Consider the following 19,936-nt stretch of genomic DNA (forward strand, 5'->3'; position numbering starts at 1 on the left):
TCTCTCTCTCTCTCTCTCTACCAGTCAAAGATGTAGAGGCGACGCGACCAGCCCCGCGACTGGAGCGCTAACACCGAGACAACTTCAGACAGCAACAAAACACAACATGAACAGGTCGCCGTGAAAGCCGGCGGAGGATCGGGCCGGAGTGGATGGATTTTCTTGTTTGCGAATGATAGACCGCGGGCAGCTCAGAACTAACTATTTGACCTCCCCTCGGCTGGTTTAAGAGAACTTGCTCTCACAATGGCATCAGAGGTGATGTGTGGTCTGATCTTTAGACTACTTCTTCCCGTCTGTTTAGTTGCCGGTAAGTGACTCTGGATTAATACCCTTTCTTTACATCTGCGTTATTATTTTTTTTGACCAGACCCTACAAAACGGAAATATCTGTGATGTGTTGTTTTTAAAATAATAACCTCCCCTTCTGTTTTACATTTCCTCTCCGAAAATGCAAACTTTCCCAAAGGATGCGTTGTTTTGCAGCGATTGTTTTTTGTTTTTTTTTCAAATAAATGCGAGGTTGAAATGCAATAAGGGAATTTTGAAATTACTGCACGCAAGGTTGTGATCGATCAGGTGTATTTGTTTTGTCCGTATCTGTCGCTGTTTTAAAAAAAACCAACCCAATTGAGATTTCGCCTGGAGATGAACAAAAACTGCACCATAACTGCGTTTACCACCGCTCCTTCAAGGCAGATTCACACGAACAGCCCATCATCTCATTCGGCAGGTCGGGAAGGAAGAGTTCGAATAAGATTTTTTCCCCCCAAGTGACACATGCCGGGGAAGAAGCGGGGGAGAGAAAACATGGGCAGCCTAAAAGCAGACTTGAAATTGAACGTGAAGTTGTGACCGTCTGTGTTGCAAGTTGAAATGCGCCTGGGTTTAATGAGCGCTGGCAATGGGATGGGAGTCGGTGATCGTCTGCGGTGCAGGCTGGTTCCTTGGTCCGGGGTTGGGGTGAAACAGCGGGCCGGTTGTAGAGAGCTGCCATGCAAACCACTGCACTGAACCGGCTTGTCAGTTGCGGCCAATGCGGCCGCGAAGTCTACACTTGAAGCCCAGCCGCCGGGGCGAAGGGGGAGGCAGGCGTGAACGCTGTTTGCAACCCGACTCAATTCCAGATGTTATATTTTCTCTACGCCACTCTGATTGCAAGCCCCGATTTAAAAATGTAAGGAAATAACTGCAGATGCTGGTACAAATCGGAGGTATTTATTCAGGTACAAATCGGAGGTAGTTTAGGCCAATTGACTGGGTGAATTTAAAAGAGAGTCAGATAGAGCTCATTATTCACAAAGTGCTGGAGTAACTCAGCAGGTCGGGCAGCATCTCGGGAGAGAAGGAATGGGATAGAGATAGAGCTCTAAGATAATAAAATCCCCTCTCATCTATAAGATCCCCTCTCATCCTTGTAATTCCAGTGAGTGCAAGCCCAGTCGATTCATTCGATAGTTAGATAGGGCTCTAGGGGCTAGTGGGATCAGGGGGTATGGGGAGAAGGAGGCAGAGGGTTACTGATTGTGGATAATCAGCCATGATCACAATGAATGGCGGTGCAGGTTCGAAGGGCCAAATGGCCTCCTCCTGCACTATGTTTCTATGTTTCACAAAATGCTGGAGTAACTCAACAGGTCAGGCAGCATCTCAGGAGAGAAGGAATGGGTGACGTTTCTGGTCGAGACCCTTCTTCAGACTCAGGTTTCGGGTCGAGACCCCTTCTTCAGACAAACGTGTGATCACTTAACACTTACGTAGCGCCTATAACACCATCTAATAGAGCAGAAGGCAGTGCAGGCCAGGTCAATGGATATTTTGAAGGCGCAGATTGACAGATTCTTGATTATTTAGGGTGTCGTTGGGGTTATGGGGAGAAGGCAGGAGAATGGGGTTGAGAGGGAAAGATAGATCAGCCGCGATTGAATGACACAGTAGACTTGATGGGACGAGTGGGCCAATCCTGTTCCTATAACTTTATGAAGATGAATTTCTTAGGGTAGTACCACCAGCAAAATATTTTTGAAAATATTTTGTAACGTGGGAGCTAATTTCACAGCACAAGATCCCATTAATTAACAAAATATGCGTAGAAACAAGGAATTGCAGATGTTGGTTTACCAAGAAAAGACACCAAATGTTGGAGTAACTCAGCTGGTCAGGCAGCATCTCTGGAGAGCATTCAGAGGAAGTACACTTGTTTTCTGCAGAAGGTGTCCCGACCCGAAACTTGCACTCAACGTTAGTTATTACCTTAATCATGTAAATGTACACTGTGGACGGCTTGATTGTAACCATGTACGGTCTTTCCGCGGACTGGTTAGCACGCAACAAAAGCCTTTCACGTGACCTGTACCTTGTCAAGCCTTTCACTTTACACTCTACCTTGGTACACGTGACAATATACTAAACTATCCATTCCCTCCACAGATGCTGCCTGACTCATTGAGTTCCCCCAGCAATTTCTATTTTGTTGAAGATTCCAGCATCTACAGTTCCTTAAATTTTGGTGACATTTGTTGAGCGAAAAATCTGACCATATTTCCAAACGGTTTCTTGGATATTTACGCAGGATCGTATGAAGGTAGTATCTCTGACAGTGTAGTGCTCCACCCACACTGGGCCAGGTCAGCCACGACTTGTAGCTCCTGTATCTGGGGTGCGACTTGAATCTGGTTCAAACTGAGTTCGCAGTTGAGTTGAGGTAAACATGACATTCGGCATCAATCCACTTTTTGAATGAGCGTTTCACTGAAATATTCAAGTTGTCTTGTCCGGATAGAATGTGTAGAACACAAATTGCAGATGTTGGTTTACCAAGAAAAGACACAAAATGTTGGAGTAACTCAGCGGGACAGGCAGCAACTATGGAGGACATGGATAAGTGACGTTTCGGGTCAGGACCTTTCTTCTGACTGATAGTGGGGGAAGGGGGGCTAGGAATTGAAACTTCAAGTCAAGACAAGTTTATTTGTCACATACACATACAAGATGTGCAGTGGAACGAAAGGTTACCCACAGTCCAGCAATAAGAGCAATAAAAATAAACAATTTCACACACAATCACAAACCAACACAAAAAAAAAAAAAGAAACGTCCATCACAGTGAGTCTCCTCCAGTCACCTCCTCACTGTGATGGAAGGCCAGAATGTCTTTTCTCTTCCCCTGCAATCTTCTCCCGCGGTCAGGCTGTTGAAGTTGCCACGTTCCAGGCCGCGCAGGATGGCGAAAGGTCCACAGCGGGCCGACCCAAGCCCCGCAATCCGGGGCGGGCGAAGACGCTGCCGCTGCACGTCGGGACGGTCGAGGCTCCCGACATTGAAGCCCCCGCCGGAGAAAATCCCACGGCCTATTTCAGGCCGCGACGGATGGTGAAAGGTGTTGAAGAGACTGTGAGGTGTCTTCATAAGACATAGGATCAGAATTAGGCCATTCAGCCCATCGCTTCTACTCCGCCATTCAATTATGGCCGTATTAGTTTTCCCTCCCAACCCCATTTTCCTGTCTTCTCCCTGTAACCTTTGACACCCGTACTAATCAAGAAGCTATCAATCTCTGCTTAAATATCTAATGACTTGCTCTCCATGGCCATCGGAAGCACTGAATGCCTCGTCTCCATTTTTAAGGTGGCAAGGTGGCACAGCAGTAGAGCAGTACAGCGCCAGCGATCCGGATTCGATCCTAACCATGGTGCTTTCTCTGCAGTGTTTGTATGTTCTCCTTTTGACCATGTAGGTTTTCTCCGGGTGCTCCAGTTTTCACCCACATTCCAAAGATGTGCAGGTTTGTAGATTAATTAGCTTCTGTAAATTATCCCTAGTGTGTAGGATAGAACTAGTGTTTGGGTGATTGTTGGTCGGTGGGCCGAAGGGCCTGTTTCCACACTGTATCTCTAAAGGAACTACATTTTGAAGGTATGTCCTTTTATTCTGAGGCTGTGATCCTATATCTAGGATATAGGTGGGGTGAGATGAGGTAGACACAAAATGCTGGAGTAACTCAGCGGGACAGGCAGCATCTCTGGAGAGAAGGAATGGGTGACGTTTCGGGTCGAGACCCTTCTTCAGACTATGGGTTAGATGAGGCGATGGGGGTCTAGGAATTGAAAGTTATTGAAGCAGCGAAGAATATGTAAGGTGCCTTGGCTGTAGCTTTAGTTCAGTTTAGAGATACAGTGTGGAAACAGAACCTTCAGCCCACCACAGCCATGCCGACCAGCAATCCCCGCACACTAACACTATCCTATACACTAGAGACAATTTATAATTTTGCCAAACCAATTAACCTACAAACCTGAGGTATCACAAAAATCTGGAATAACTCAGCGGGTCAGGCAGCATGTCAGGAGAGAAGGAATGGGCGACGTTTCGGGTCGAGACCCTTCTTCAGACGTTTCAGGTCTCGACCCGAAACGCCACCCATTCCTTCTCTCCTGAGATGCTGCCTGACCCGCTGAGTTACTCCAGCTTTTTGTGATACCTTCGATTTGTACCAGCATCTGCAGTTATTTTCCTACACAACCTACAAACCTGTACGTCTATGAGGTGTGGGAGCAAACCGGAGCACCCGGAGAAAACCCACGCAGTCACAGGGAGAACGTACAAAATCCATAGAGATAGCACCTGTAGTGAGGATTTGACTTGGGTCTCTGGAGCTGTAAGGTAGCATCTCGACCGCTACATCACAGTGCCGCCCATTTAGATGAGGTAATGGGGGTGATAATGGCGGTCTAAATTGAATTAGATGAGGCAATGGGAGTGTAGCAATAAAAGGAATTGATAGAAAATATTTTAGCTCCAGCGTCTCACCCTCGCGTTAGCCATGACCTGGAAGAGTCAAAGCCTAGAAAAGGCTTTGTGATCAATGGGATGTTTAAATGTCTGTCAAGATGCAATTCAAGTGGTGCAGTTGCAACTTCCTTTCCTCCGTTAACTTGCGGTTGGCTGGAATGCATCAGGTAGAAATCCAGACAGCCCTCTTGTGCAAATAAACTCTACTTCCTCCTGACACCCCCTCCACTCCCCTCCCCCCCCCCCCCCCCCCCCCTCCCCTCCCTTATGCCCCTAGCTTCTGATTGCAATTCTCACTGTCAGTAGCTTTCGAAGGAGAGTGTCAATTTTTATTCTTAAAGGGTTTTTCAGATAACAAGGCGAGCCTTCAGAAATTGGTGTGTGTGTTGCCACACTGAGACACTGAGAAAGACAGGAGGCACATTAGCCATTTGACGTTTAGTTTTTAGTTCAGTTTAGAGACACAGTGTGGAAACAGGTCCTTCGGCTCACCGAGTCCGCGCCGATCAGAGATCACTCTGTGCACTAGCACTATCCTACACACACTGGGGACAATTTACAATTTTACCATTAGTCTACAAACTGTTACATCTTTGGAGTGCGGGAGGAAACCGGAGCAACCACAGTAAACCCACGCAGGTGACGGGGAGAACGTACTACCTCCGTACAGACAGCACCTGTAGTCAGGATCGAACCCGGGTCTCTGGGGCTGTAAGGCAGCTATTCTACCACTGTAGCACCATGTCTGTTTTGTTTGGGACGGGGTGGTGTTGTGTGGGTTGGGGTGCATCTCGGAAGGTTGTACTCCAACCCTTCTTTGTCTACCTATGACCAGCACAACCCACCCCATGCATTCAGGGAGCTCTCCTGATCGAGCTGGTGATCTAGGACAGGGGGTCCCAACTTGACCTACAAACCTTGAAGGTGATTCTCTTGCCCAAGCTTGAGATGAGTAACATAGCGGGTCAGGCAGCATCACTGGAGAAAAAGGATAGATGACATTTCGAGCCTGAAGAAGGGTCCTGACCCAAAACGTCACCTATCCTTTTCCCCCAGAGATGCTGCCTGACCCGCTGAGTTACTCCAGCGCTTTGTGTTATCTTTGGCATAAACCAGCATTTGCAGTTCTTTGTTTCAACACTCCCTCCATAGATACTGCCTGACCCATTGAGTTCATCCAGCACTTTATGTTTTGCTCAAGATTCCAGCATCTACAGTTCCTTGTATCTTCAAACCTTGGGGTGTGACCTGTTAGCTAAAGCCATTACTTGTGCAGGGGGTAGCTAGTCATTTAAGCCCCTGTCCCACTTAGGCGATTTTGCCACACGGTCGCCGGGGTGTCGCTCGTACGGTCGTGGGTCGTCTCCAAAGAGTCTTAGCGTTTTTCTGGTCGCCGCTGGATTTTGAAATGTTAAAAAAATTTCGGCGTCTGTTGGTTTGACATCAATGATCGTAGCTTGACATCTCCTGACGTAGGTCTTGTCGTAGGTTGTCGCCAGGTGACATAGGTTGTCGCCGGTGCTGACTTCGGTGAGTTCCATTGGTGGCTGCCTACGTCAACAGGCGACAGGTACCGACGTCAAAACCAGAGGCCAAAATGACGTGAATTTCTTCAGTTGTCGCCGACAGGATCGTAGCTTGTCGCGGGTGGACGTAGGTTGACTTCAGTTGTCGTAGGTTGTCACCTGTGTGGTCATAGGTTGTCGTAGGCACGGTCGTAGGTGGGCATCCTAAGTCACGACGATTGAGTCGCCGGTTGTCGGTAACTTGCCGTTGACTAGCTGGTAGGTTGTTGTAGCTTTTCGTAGACATTGTTGTGGGAGGGGGGAGGGGGGTCCAGTCTCCGGTTTTTCGGTGACCTGCTGCGACTATGACAGTCGCCGGCAGTCGCCTAAAAAATCGCCTAAGTGGGACAGGCCCTTTTTGTGTGAGCCACTCCACTTGAACTAAGCTGCAAACGCACTGGATCCATTGAGGGCTGCAAACTCCAGGAGGGATTTGGTGAAGATTGGAGAATGGTCAATATGACCCCTGTGTTCAGAAAGGGCAGAAAGCAGGAAATCATATCTTTGTTAGTTTAACATCTATTGTTAGCAAGATGTTGGAGTCAATAACCAAAGAGGAAAAAAATGAATCATTTGGAGAAGCCGATATCTCTGAACCTAGTCACCATGATTTAATGAAAGGTATTTGCTCAAATTCTATGAGCAATACATAAAAGCTGAAGGATATGGTTCAAGACGTCAAGAATCAAGTATGTTTAATTGCCAAATGTACCGACAATGAAAGGGCCCAAATCCAAAAACGTTTTGAACCCTAACATGAACATGAACCCTATCTATGTTCTCCAAGGATGCTGCCTGACCTGTTGAGTTACTCCAGCACTTTGTCTCTTTCCTTGGTAAAGCAGCATTTGCAGTTCCTTCTTTCTACACTTCTAAACAATGAACTTCTTATTTGTAGCAGCTTAACAGGCCCATAAACGTAATACACACAGCTAAAAGCATATTAATTAAAATCAGTATATTAATTAAAAAATGTCAATAAACTAATAACCATAATAGACGCGTGAAAAAAAAACCAAAGTCCATTGTGCAACAAGACAGACATTTCATAGAAGTTCATGGCTCATGGTTCATGGCTCATGGTTGCTGAGGTTCGCATTGAGCAGTGATCAAGAGCCTGTTGGTCGCTGGGAGGAAGCTATTGTTGAACTTGGTGGTCACGGTTTTCAGGCTCTTGTACCACCTTCCTGATGGTAGGAGTGAAATGAGAGTGTGCCCAGGGTGGTGTTGGTTTTTTTGTTGATACTGGCTATCTTTTTGAGGCAGTGCTTCCTACACATGGTTTTCTATGTTGTACAACTCTGACAGGGAGGGCTGGTAGAAGAGAATCTGCAGATGTAACATATTTAAACTTTGAAAAGGCATTTGACAAGGTACCACATGAGAGGTTGGTGCATAAATTAATGATTCAAAGTATTGGAGGAAATGTACTGTCATGAATTGTGAACTGGTTGTCACATAGAACAAAGTGAGCTGGAATAAAGAACTGTGGAGTGGCAAACAACGCCAGAGACCTGGGTTCGATCCTGCTTACGGGTGCTGTCTGTACGGAGTTTGTACGTCCTCCCTGTGACCTGCGTGGGTTTCCTCCAGGTGCGCCGGTTCCCATACGGTCACAGGGAGAACATGCAAACTCCCTACAGACAGCACCCGTAGTCAGGATCGAACCGGGTCTGTGGTGCTGTAAGGCAGCAACTCTATCACTGCACCACCGTGCCACCCCTAAATGGATCCTTTCATGGACACTGAGCTATGTGAAATTTAAAACACAATCACTGTCCTACAAACAATTAATTTTATACTCTAGTTTGCAAACTCTTGTGTCCCGAAGAAGTCTGGCAAATGGTCTTGCCCTTCCAGGGTGCCCCACATAAATGCTGATCCAGTCTTTGGACCCAATTGTTCAAAAAGACCTGACCGAAAAGAACGCTGGTGTTCGTCAGAATGATTGTTCAGTATAAAATTGAAGAAGTCTTGAATTGGTCATGTACCAAATCTAGATATCTCTTTTTGCCATATTGACATTGACTCTTAAACTCCTAAAGCCTGAGGATTCTGAATTTGATAACCTCTCGTTTAAGCTAGTTTACAATTGACCATAATAGTTATTTTGGTTTTGCGTTGTAATTTAGATTCGGCTTCTAACGTTCCAGAGGTTTCTACAGAATTAACGGTAAAGAGTTCACAGCGTGAAAAATTATATTCATGTAAAAATAACCCCATCAATCTTTGACAATATGGCACAGCAAGGATTCCAAACTGCTGCAGATTATGAGGTGATTTGTGCCGCACTGGACCACTGTCTACAAACCACGACTCTCTCCTCCTGTACCTCCATGTGACATAACATCACTGGATTTACACAAATTAATGTTGCTTCAGCTATTTAGGCCTAGTCATTTATTGAATAATGACTGTTGGTGATTTGTAGATACAAGGAACAAGGAGTCTTTATTTTTGCTGGAGTTACTCAGCGGGTCAGGCAGCTTCTCTGGAGCACACGGACAGGTGACAGGTCCCTACTACCATCCGTCTGAAGAAGAGTCCTGACCCATAAAGTCACCAGTCCTTGTTCTTCAGAGATGCTGCCTGATCTGCTGAATTCCTCTAGTATTTTGTACCTATCTATGGTGACATTTCTGTTTGGGACCCTTCTAAAGACTAGATGATTTGTTAGGCGTACTGACTTGTTCCAAATTTAAAAAATATATATATTTCAATTTAAAAAATATATGTTTTGTCTTTTTCTCTCTTTTAATCCATTCTTTCTTTCTACTACAATAGTTTGCAGCCAATTTGGCTAATTCATAAAATACTGGAGATATTTGGGTCAGGATGTGTATGGGGAGACAAAAACAGTGAGTGGTTTAAGGTGGCCTTTCATCAGACTTTTGCATATCGTTGAATGCAATTCATTCTATTTATTTTTTTCTTCATCCTTTTTATCTCTTTCTCCATGCTTACAATTAATTAAATAAAGAGGTAAATGATTGGAGTTGACATCACGGTGGCGCAGGGGTAGATTTGCTGCCTTACAGCGCCAGAGACCTGGGTTCGATCCTGACTACGGGTGCTGTCTGTATGGAATTTATACATTCTCCCCATGACCTGCGTGGGTTTTCTCAGGGAGCTCCGGTTTCCTCCCACACTCCAAAGACGTACAGGTTTGTAAGCTAATTAGCCTGGCATACTTGTAAATTGTCCCTGGTGTGTGTAGGATAGTGTTAGCGTGCGAGGATCGCTGGCCGGCACGGTCTCAGTGGGCTGAAGGGCCTGTTTCCCCGCTGTATCTCTAAACTAAACTAAACTAAATCAACAAAGCCCCAGTGCAAAGTTGACCATGCCGTGCCAGTTTTTATTTGTGTTTCATGCGATTTTTTTCCAATGCAAAATTAATATAATCTGAAGGGGGAGTTGGAATCACAGAGTGCTTGAAATTTCTTGGCTACTGGGTTGAAGGAATTTCAGGTTTTCTTTCCATTGCACAGGGTGACATAACCATAGTAACTTATCACGCAAGGTAGCATAACTAATATTTACATACAGGTCACATTTAGGTGATGACTGATGAATGAGAACATGTATTTATTGAGAACATGGGGTTGCTGTAACATTAGGTGAATGGCTGTGCGGACTGGTATTCAGTCTGAAACTGGGCATTTGCTCCATGTCTAATGGAGTGTTTCTCTAATTAACGTCCATAAGTTCATTAGTTGTAGGTCCAGAAGTAGGCCATTGATGATGAATCTCTCATCAAGTCTACTCCGCCATTCAATCATGGCTGATCTGTCTTTCCCTCTCACCCCCATTCTTCTGGCTTCTCCCCATAACCCCTGACACCCGTACTAATCAAGAAACCTATCAAATCTCCACATTCTATCAAATTCTGTGGAATTCTCTGCCACAGAAGGTAGTTGAGGCCAGTTCATTGGCTATATTTAAGAGGGAGTTAGATGTGGCCCTTTTTGTTAAAGGGATCAGGGGGTATGGAGAGAAGGCAGGTACAGGCTATTGAGCTGGATGATCAGCCATGATCATATTGAATGGCGGTGCAGGCTCGAAGGGCCGAATGGCCTACTCCTGCACCTATTTTCTATGTTTCTATGTTTCTATTAAAATATCCATTGACTTGGCCTACACAGAAATCTGTGGCAATGAATTCCACAGACTCACCACCCTCTGGCTAAAGAAATTCCTCCTCATCTTCTTTCTAAAGGCACGTCCTTTTATTCTGAGGCTGTGGCCTCTCGTCCTAGACTCTCCCACTAGTGGAAACATCCTCTCCACATCCACTCTATCCAGGCCCAACATTGTCCTGACTTTACAGTTTCGAAACTGAACCATAAGTGAAATCAATTAAATGGTCAAAACACACAGTGCTGGAAGAACTCAGCGGGCCAGGCAACATCTGGGGAGGCAATGGACAGGCGACATTTTGGATCGGGACCCATCATCAGATTGATTGTAGAATAATTTTTTCAAAGTAGGCATTCTTTGAGTAGATTTCACAGTGGAGTAGTACAATGCAGTCTCAAGGAACTGTAGATGCAGGAATCTTGAGCAAAACATGAAGGGCTGGAGAAACTCAACAAGTCAGGCAGCATCTGTGAGGGGAATGGACAAGGAGACGTTTCAGGTCGGGACCCTACTTTAGTCTGCCTATACCTTGCCCTGCTGAGTTTCTCCAGCATTGTGCGTGAGAAATGCATTGTGTGTAAAAGAGAGAGAGAGTGATCTTTCTTGTAAAAATAAGAGTATTTTTAAACCGGCACATGCATTAGAAATGAATACATGATACAGAGAAGTGCAGAGAAAACCTGCGCAAGTTTCTTTGGAGCGTAGGAGGTCGAGGGGATGACATTATTGGAGTTTACATGAGGGTTGCACTGTGGCGCAGCTTGTAGAGGCGTTGCCACGCAGCGCCAGAGACCCGGTTCGATCCTGACCTCGGGTGCTGTCGGTACGGAGTTTGCACGTTCTCCCTGTGACTATATTGGGCCTCTGGTTTCCTTCGACATCCTAAAGACAGGCGTGTTTGTAGGTTAATTGGCCTCTGTAAATTACCCTGAGTGGGTAAGGAGTGGACGGGGCAGTGGGATAACATGGAACTAGTGTGAGCAAGGACACGGTGGGCTTGTTCCATTCACAATTATAATTTTCAATTTTACCAAGCCAATCAACCTACAAACCTGTACGTCTCTAGATAGATAGACGAGGGGAATGAATAAAGTCAATGTTCAGTCTTTTTCCCGGCAGAGAATTCTAAGATCCGAGTGTTTGGGAGGAGAGGAGGCGCTGAGAGGAGAGTGATTTAGTGGGACCTTTGGGACAACCTTTTTCACCCGGAGAGTCGTCGGTATTCTAGAATGAACTACCAGAAGAAGCTCTAGGAGCGGGTACAATTCTGACTTTCAAAAGAGATTGCACAGATATATGAATTGGCAGGGTTTAGAATCCTATATGGGCCAAATACGTTACGGGGAGAAGGCAAGGGAATGGGGTTGAGAGGGAAAATTAGATCAGCCATGATGGGCTGAATGGCCTAATTCTGCTCCTATGTCCTATGGCAAATGGAATCAGTGAGAATGCCAACTTGTTCAGCATGGACAAGTTGGGCTGAAGGTCTTGCTTTTTTCATGCTGTATAGACTTTATTTTTGCTGACCTTAAGTGATTTAGTTTGTGATATTTTTTGGGCAGCAGCTGACCTACTCCAAACCTTGGCTCTTACTTTATCCTCTTCCAGGAATCCACTATGTGCCATTCTGCATGTGAATCTTGAATATAAAGAAAGACATACTGTGTAAATTTTTTAAAAAAGGTCTTTATCTGTGGGAGCTTGTGATGCAGAATTGGCAGCTGTGTTTCCTGCTCTACAACGGTGACTGCACTTCAAAAATTCTTCATTGACTGTTTAGTTTAGAGATAGAGCATGGAAGCAGGCCAGTCGGCCCACTGAGCCCGTGCCAACCAGCGGTCACCCGTTCACATTAGTTCTATCCTAAACACTAGGAAGAATTTTCAGAAGCCAATTTACCTACAAACCCGCAGGTGTGGGTGGAAACCGGAGCACCCAGAGAAATCCCATGTGGTCACAGGGAGAACGTACAAACTCTGTACAGACAGCACCCATGGTCAGTGTAAGAAAATAACTGCAGATGCTGGTACAAATCGAAGGTATTTATTTCACAAAATGCTGGAGTAACTCAGCAGGTCAGGCAGCATCTCAGGAGAGAAGGAATGGGTGACGTTTCGGGTTGAGACCCTTCTTCAGACTGATGTCAGAGGCGGCGGGACAAAGGAAGGCACCCATGGTCAGGATCGAACCCGGGTCTCTGGCGCTGTAAGGCAGTGACTCTGCTGCTGCGCCACTGTGCCACTGTAAATTGCCTGGGGATGTGAAGGAGAAGATTGAAATGCAATCTGCTGGAGTAACTCAGCGGGGTAGGCAGCATCTCTGGAGAGTATAAATGGGTGACGTTTCGGGTTGAGACCCTTCCTCAGTCTGAAGAAGGGTGTCGACCCATAATGTCACCCATTCCTTCTGCACAGAGATGCTATCTGCCCCGCTGAGTTACTCCGGCATCTTGTGTCTATCTTCGGTGTAAACCAGCATCTGCAGTTCCTTCCTAGCCATTAAAATGCAAGCCTTCCCTTGAGGTGCAAAGACATGGCATTTTGCAAAACTATATGTGATTCATTCATGATCTTGTGGCTCTGGATTGAAATGCTAATTCGTAACATAGTTTACAAGTTTAGAAATTGTCCAAACCTATTCAGGCAACAAAAATTTGGTCAGATTGCTGGCAAAATGCATGCAGGATATTGGTGGAAACTCTCATAGAATAATCTTATTGTTTACGTGGCTGTATAATTCTTGGCTTTCGAATCTTGCTTGAGCATCGTTAACAGCTCAGTTATTATAAGGGTCAATCTTAGCTCTTGTTGATTTTTTTTCATTATACTCAACTGGTGATTATGCACTCTGACAGCTACTAAATTTTCTTTCCAGAGCAAAATTTGGAAGCTAACATGAATATTATTATCATTTAAAAAAAAAGACATACATCAATATTAAAATAAACAAAAATTGGATTTTTTTGGGTCTATTTTGATCTTTAAAGAATATTATTATTCTTTATTATAATTGTTCAAATTATTTATCTTTGCTGCATGCCTATAGTACCAAAAACAACCACATATTGTCAGAATGGAAAATAGATAAGTTTGTGCATTTATTGTAGATTAGAAATGTAATCCATTTTGTACAGAATTTATGAGAGAACGTCACTGTGAAAAATATTTTTTTTCAGTATGGGGCGGGGTGGTGTAATGGTCGAGTGCTTCACAGTGCCAGAGACTACGAGTGCCGTCTGTACGGATATTGTACATTCTCCCTGTGTCCAATTCGGTTTTCCCCGGGTTCTTCGGTTTCCTCCCACATTCCAAAGACCTGCAGGTTTGTCAGTTAATTGGCTTTGGTAAAATTGTAAATGGTCCCGAGTGTAGGATAGTGTTAATGTATGGGGTGATCTCTGGTTGATGTGGACTCGGTGGACCAAAGGACCAGTTTCCATTCTGATCTCTAAAGTCTAAGATTTTTTATGCTAACATAAATACTATTACGTTTAAAAAAAAAAAAAAGATGCACATCAATATTAAAGAATAGGATTTTTTTTGTCTATTTTAGTCTTTAAAGAATATTATTATTCTTTTTTAGTATTATTCAAATTATTCATCTTTGCTATGTGTCTGCAGTACCAAAAACAACCCCAAATTGTCAGGCCGAAGGGTCTGTTTCCACAATGTATATCTCTCTAGATGGCAGAAAGTGTCCAAAATGTGTATGAAAATACCAATAAAATGTTAGCTGTACAACAAATGAAGGGATCCATAATTAAGTAGAAATCTTATCAGCTAAACCTGCTCTGGATTTTTAATGGTAGTTTTAGTAGAACCAGCTGTTAACGATTTGGAGTTTACGGTTAATCATATTGGAGGGAATGCAATTCCATCCACTTGTCTGTTTTCATTTGCTATTATCTCTCCTTCTACACAGATTCTATGACTTCATCTATAGTTTGAAGAACATCCTGACATATTTAAATTGTGTGCAAAGTGTAGTAAACATCCAATATATGGTTTAGTTTAGAAATACAGCGTGGAAACAGGCCATTCGGCCCTCTTTCTCCACACCGACCAGCAATCCCCATGTATCCTACACACTTGGAACAATTTACAGAAGCCAATTAACCTACAAATTTGCACACCTTTGGAGTGTGGGAGGAAAGCAGAGCACCCAGAAAAAACCCGCGCGGCCACAGGGAGAATGTACGAAGTCCATGCCGACAGCACCCATAGTCAGGATCGAACCCGGGTCTCTGGCGCTCTAAGGCAGCAACTCTACAGCTGCTGTTGTAGAATAATTTAGTGAGGTTCTTGCGTATTCCTGGGTGATGTACAAAGATTGAGTAATAAATCTTGAAACTAAGAACTTCAGTTTAATAGAAGCTTTGAACAACTTCCCCATGCTGTTTGAGGGTGTTCCCCAGGTGTAGTAGTGGGATTGTATGAGATGTGTCCACCCTTCGTACAAAGTAGGTAGGCAGAGCACACCATTCAGCTCATAGTTTTCAGATGTTCTATTTTGGGTCGCATTGCTTAGGATAATTTAGTTTAGGATAATTTAGTTTCGTTTATTGTCACGTGTACCGAGGTACAGTGAAAAGCTTTTTTGTTGCCCGCCATGAGTTGAGTATAGGAGCAAAGAGGTCCTTCTTGTACAGGGCCCTAGTGAGACTGCAACTAGAGTACTGTGTGCAGTTTTGGTCTCCAAATTTGAGGAAGGATATTCTTGCTATTGAGGGCGTGCAGTGTAGGTTTACTAGGTTAATTCCCGGGCGGGACTATCATATGTTGAAAGACTGGAGCGACTAGGCTTGTATACACTGGAATTTAGAAGGATGAGAGGAGATCTTATCGAAACGTATAAGATTATTAAGGGGTTGGACACGTTAGAGGCAGGAAACATGTTCCCAATGTTGGGGGAGTCCAGAACAAGGGGCCACAGTTTAAGAATAAGGGGTAGGCCATTTAGAACTGAGATGAGGAAAACCTTTTTCAGTCAGAGAGTTGTGAATCTGGAATTCTCTGCCTCAGAATGCAGTGGAGGCCAATTCTCTGAATGCATTCAAGAGAGAGCTGGATAGAGCGCTTAAGGATAGCGGAGTCAGGGGGTATGGGGAGAAGGCAGGAACAGGGTACTGATTGAGAATGATCAGCCATGATCACATTGAATGGCGGTGCTGGCTCGAAGGGCTGAATGGCCTCCTCCTGCATTTATTGTCTATTGTCTATCCAGTCGGGGGAAAGATAATACATGATCACAATCAAGCCGTCCACAATCTACTGAAACAGGATAAAAGGAATAAAGTTTAGTGCAAGGTAAAATCCAGTAGAATCCAATTAAAGATAGTCCAAAGAGGTAGATGGTAGCTCAGGACTGCTCTCTAGTCGTTGATAGGATGGTTCAGTTGCCTGACAACAGCTGGGAAGAAACTGTCCCTGAATCTGGAGATGTGCGTTTTCACTCTTCGGTACCATTCGTGCCTGATTGGGGGGGGAGACGAGGGAGTGATGGGGGAGGGTAAGACTTTCCTTGATTTTGCTGCTGGCCTTGCCGAGGCAGCGAGAAGTGTAGATGGGGGTCAGTGGAAGGGAGGTTGGTTTGTGTGATGATCTAGACCACTTCCACAATTTTCTGCAATTTCTTGTGGCCTTGGATGGAGCTGTTCCCAAACCATGCTGTGATGCATCCCAATGAAATGCTCTCTATGGCACAAGGAAGTGGCCATGCTTTCCATCTTGTGAGGCATCAGCGACAGAGTTATAGAGTCGTGCAGCGTGGAATCAGGCCCTTCGGCCCAATTTGTCCATGCCATCCAAGATGCCTTGTCTACGCTGTCCCATCTACAAATTGTGGTCCGAGGAGACACACACTGGACCATTCAGAGTTGAGAACCTTCGGAGTGCTCTTTGGATCGCACAGAGGAGGCTGAATCATCAAATTCATTCAAAGGTGCGATGGACTTTTGGGGAAATCAACAGGCAATAGACAATAGGTGCAGGAGGAGGCCATTCGGCCCTTCGAGCCAGCACCGCCATTCAATGTGATCATGGCTGATCATTCTCAATCAGAGGCCTTGGGGACCAGGCAGGAGAGGAGAGTTGAGCCCATGATATTCCTTCGGAAATGAGACGATGGATCCCTCCGACACAACCGAGTCTTAATTGGAGTCATGGAAACAGGCCCTTTGGCCCAACTTGCCCACACTGACCAACACGTCTTGTGCACAATTCTTGTGCTCTTCTTAACTCTCACCCAAAGGTCAGCTTAACCTTGGCTTCTTCCTTTCCGAATATTAAACATTGTTCAATTGAATTCATTTAATAATTCTGCCAAATCCAAGTGTTCAAAGCAAGAAGCCCATTAAATCGAATGATTTGCCTTTCATTTTTACTGACAGCAAATTGAACCAACGTCTAAAATGCATCAGCTGACCAGTTAAGTCTTTGTCAGTGCACCGACTGACTCTTCTTTCTGGCAAGAGCCGTAAAGCAGGACCATTATATTATGAAATTATTTATAATACCAGACATTCGTTCCAATTACGATTCAAAATAGAACTTCAGCAAATTTGCCTTACCTGATGGATTTATAAAAAGCATTAACATAAGAGTAAAATATTGCCACCCACCATGAAACTAGAATTGCAGGCTTATTGTTTGTACTATGCCGTATATGTTTACTTTAAGTTTAACTATAATTAGATCATGAAAATGTTAGCCCTAATTCAAAATAAAATGGTCCATTCCAATTCCATGGCTAAATATGTTTTCGGATGCCATGCTCACATTATAAGACGCGAGATTCTCTAAAAAACAATAACAAATGGCAATAACTCAATAGCTATGTCAACGTTTATTTCACGTGTGGAAGAGAAGTGGCACACAATTGTGGCTCTTAGCACAAGTGCAATGTAAGACTAGAGTAGTTCAGAGATACGTTCAGAGGGTGGCACAGTGGCATAGCTGCAGAGTTGCTGCCAGAGACCCGGGTGCTGTCTGTACGGAGTTTGTACATTCTCCCTGTGGTTTTCTCCGGGTGCTCCAATTTCCACCCACACTCCAGAGATATACAGGTTTGTACGTTAATTGGCCTCTGTAAATTGTCCTTAGTTCTAGTGTTGTCCTTAGGATAGTTCTAGTGTACGAGTTATCTCTGATTGGTGCAGACTCGGTGGGCTAAAGGGCCTGTTTCCACACTGTATGACTTGCCCACGATGACCAACATGCCATCCCACTGCACAACACTATCCCAACTGCCTGCGCTTGGCAGGTCCCTATAAGCCTGTCCTATCCAGATACATATACATGTCCATATGTACATATCCATGTACGTGTCCAATTGTCGCTTAACTGTTAAATGTTACTAGACCAAGTGGACCCGTTGGGCCCAAACCTCTCCTGCATTGGTGCAGCACCCTGTTCTCTCCCCTCTCTCCTCAACCCCCCCTCCCCTCTCCCTTCTCCCCCACTCCCCTCTTCCCCCCTCCCTCCCTCCTCCCTGCTCCCTTCCTCCTCCCCTCCTTTTAAACGTTAAAATGTGAATAACTTTAAAAATATAACACCGATTTCAATAAAACTACTTGCATTATCACTCAAGTGAGTAAGGTGGGCCTACAATTGTCGCGCTATCGTGTAGCGTTTTGGCTGAAGTTCAGTCACAAACAAGATAACAAACGAGAGTTTTAGTATATAGATGAAAGTACCTGGCTTATATCAGACTACAATGTATTCTTTTCATTAAAACATATGATTTCAATTTCTGTAAGACAAAAATCAGCCACAATTTTTCTTGATGTCTCCATAAACTTTCCATAACATCTCTAACATTTAAACAAGGCCCAGAAGAAGGCAGACGATTTCACAAATATACATTTGCTAATTCTGCCTTGTAAATCCAAGCGTGCTGGTTTGAATTGTTTTGTAACAAAGTGTAAAAATAAAAAGTAGGGGATCATGAGAAAGGGGCCAGCTGGTCCTTCCAACTTGCTCAGACGTTTAACAAGGTTGTGGGTGATCTACCTCAACACCATTTCCAACCACTATCTCCACGTCGATTGATTCCTTTAATGTGTAGATATCTGTGGAACTCTGTTCTGAATGCAGTCAAGCCTAGAGCCTCGACAGCCCTTCAGTCCTAAATAGTCTACTTATTTTAAGACTATGGAGGACCACCCACCTCCCCTCCTCCCCCTTCCTACCCTTCAGCCTATTTAAGATACCTCAACGCGAGGAGACATCATCCCCACATCTATTTATTAAAACCCTTCATGTATTGTACACATTTCGGTCAGGCTACCTCGACTTCTTGTAGATTCAAGGTAACTCAAATTTCACTGCACCTTAATTGGTACATGTGCATTGGTGATCCCTACCAAGCGATCCACAGTAACAACCTTGAGAAGATCCAGAGAAGAGCTGCCAGGTTTGTAACCGGTGACTATGGAAGGACCAGTAGTGTCACGGAAATGCTTCATGAACTCAAATGGGACACCCTCCAAAGATGCCGTATAATATCCAGGCTCACTGCAGTCTACAAAGAAACCCACTCATGAGCTCCATCCAACATTGCCCATCTTTCATACAGTCGGAACAACAGACCTGGAACTCGACTAAACCAATCCTTGAATTATATAACCATCCAGACCAACAAAGACTGTTTCCGCTATTCGCTGTACCCCAGACCCAATAGACAATAGGTGCAGGAGTAGGCCATTCGGCCCTTCCAGCCAGCACCGCCATTCAATGTGATCATGGCTGATCATTCTCAATCAGTACCCCGTTCCTGCCTTCTCCCCATACCCCCTGACTCCGCTATCGTTAAGAGCTCTATCTAGCTCTCTCTTGAATGTATTCAGAGAATTGGCCTCCACTCCCTTCTGAGGCAGAGAATTCCACAGATTTACAACTCTCTGACTGAAAAAGTTTTTCCTCATCTCCGTTCTAAATGGCCTACCCCTTATTCTTAAACTGTGGCCCCTTGTTCTGGACTCCCCCAACATTGGGAACATGTTTCCTGCCTCTAACGTGTCCAACCCCTTAATAATCTTATACGTTTCGATAAGATCCCCTCTCATTCCTGTTTGGAATCCTTTGTCACTGCATATAAAATCTGCTGCTGATAGTAAATCTTTTAAACTGTTGCTTGCAAACACTAAATTTAAAATCTGCAACTGCATGCACGAGGGACTGCACGTTTATAGCCCAACAACGGCGGTTGGTGCAGTATCAACAAGATAAGATAAATTGATCTTGAAATCTCTTGAAATCTCTTGAAATCTTGAAAGGTCCAGGAGGACTAGCATTTACAGGCCTGTTATGAATTGAATTTCGGTGTTCGTACGCGTCCTTTTTAATTTTTTGAATGATTAGATCCCTTGCCACAATCTAAAATCCATTATCACTGGTTTATAGGAATAAATGTAAACTTTATCATGACTCTACTTGAGTGCTCAA

General features: G+C 44.5%; 1 protein-coding gene across 1 annotated transcript in view; it reads left to right on the top strand.

The window, feature by feature from the left end:
- Positions 1-246: 246 nt before the first annotated feature.
- The window catches only part of LOC144593200 (piezo-type mechanosensitive ion channel component 2-like), a 482,240-nt gene continuing 462,550 nt past the window's right edge, over positions 247-19,936 (top strand). The window contains exon 1 of the mRNA XM_078398688.1: positions 247-310. Within this exon, the coding sequence (XP_078254814.1) occupies positions 247-310 (64 nt within the window). The remainder of the gene's footprint in view (positions 311-19,936) is intronic.

This window comes from Rhinoraja longicauda, chromosome 4 (assembly GCF_053455715.1).
Source record: "Rhinoraja longicauda isolate Sanriku21f chromosome 4, sRhiLon1.1, whole genome shotgun sequence".
Lineage (NCBI taxonomy): Eukaryota > Metazoa > Chordata > Chondrichthyes > Rajiformes > Arhynchobatidae > Rhinoraja > Rhinoraja longicauda.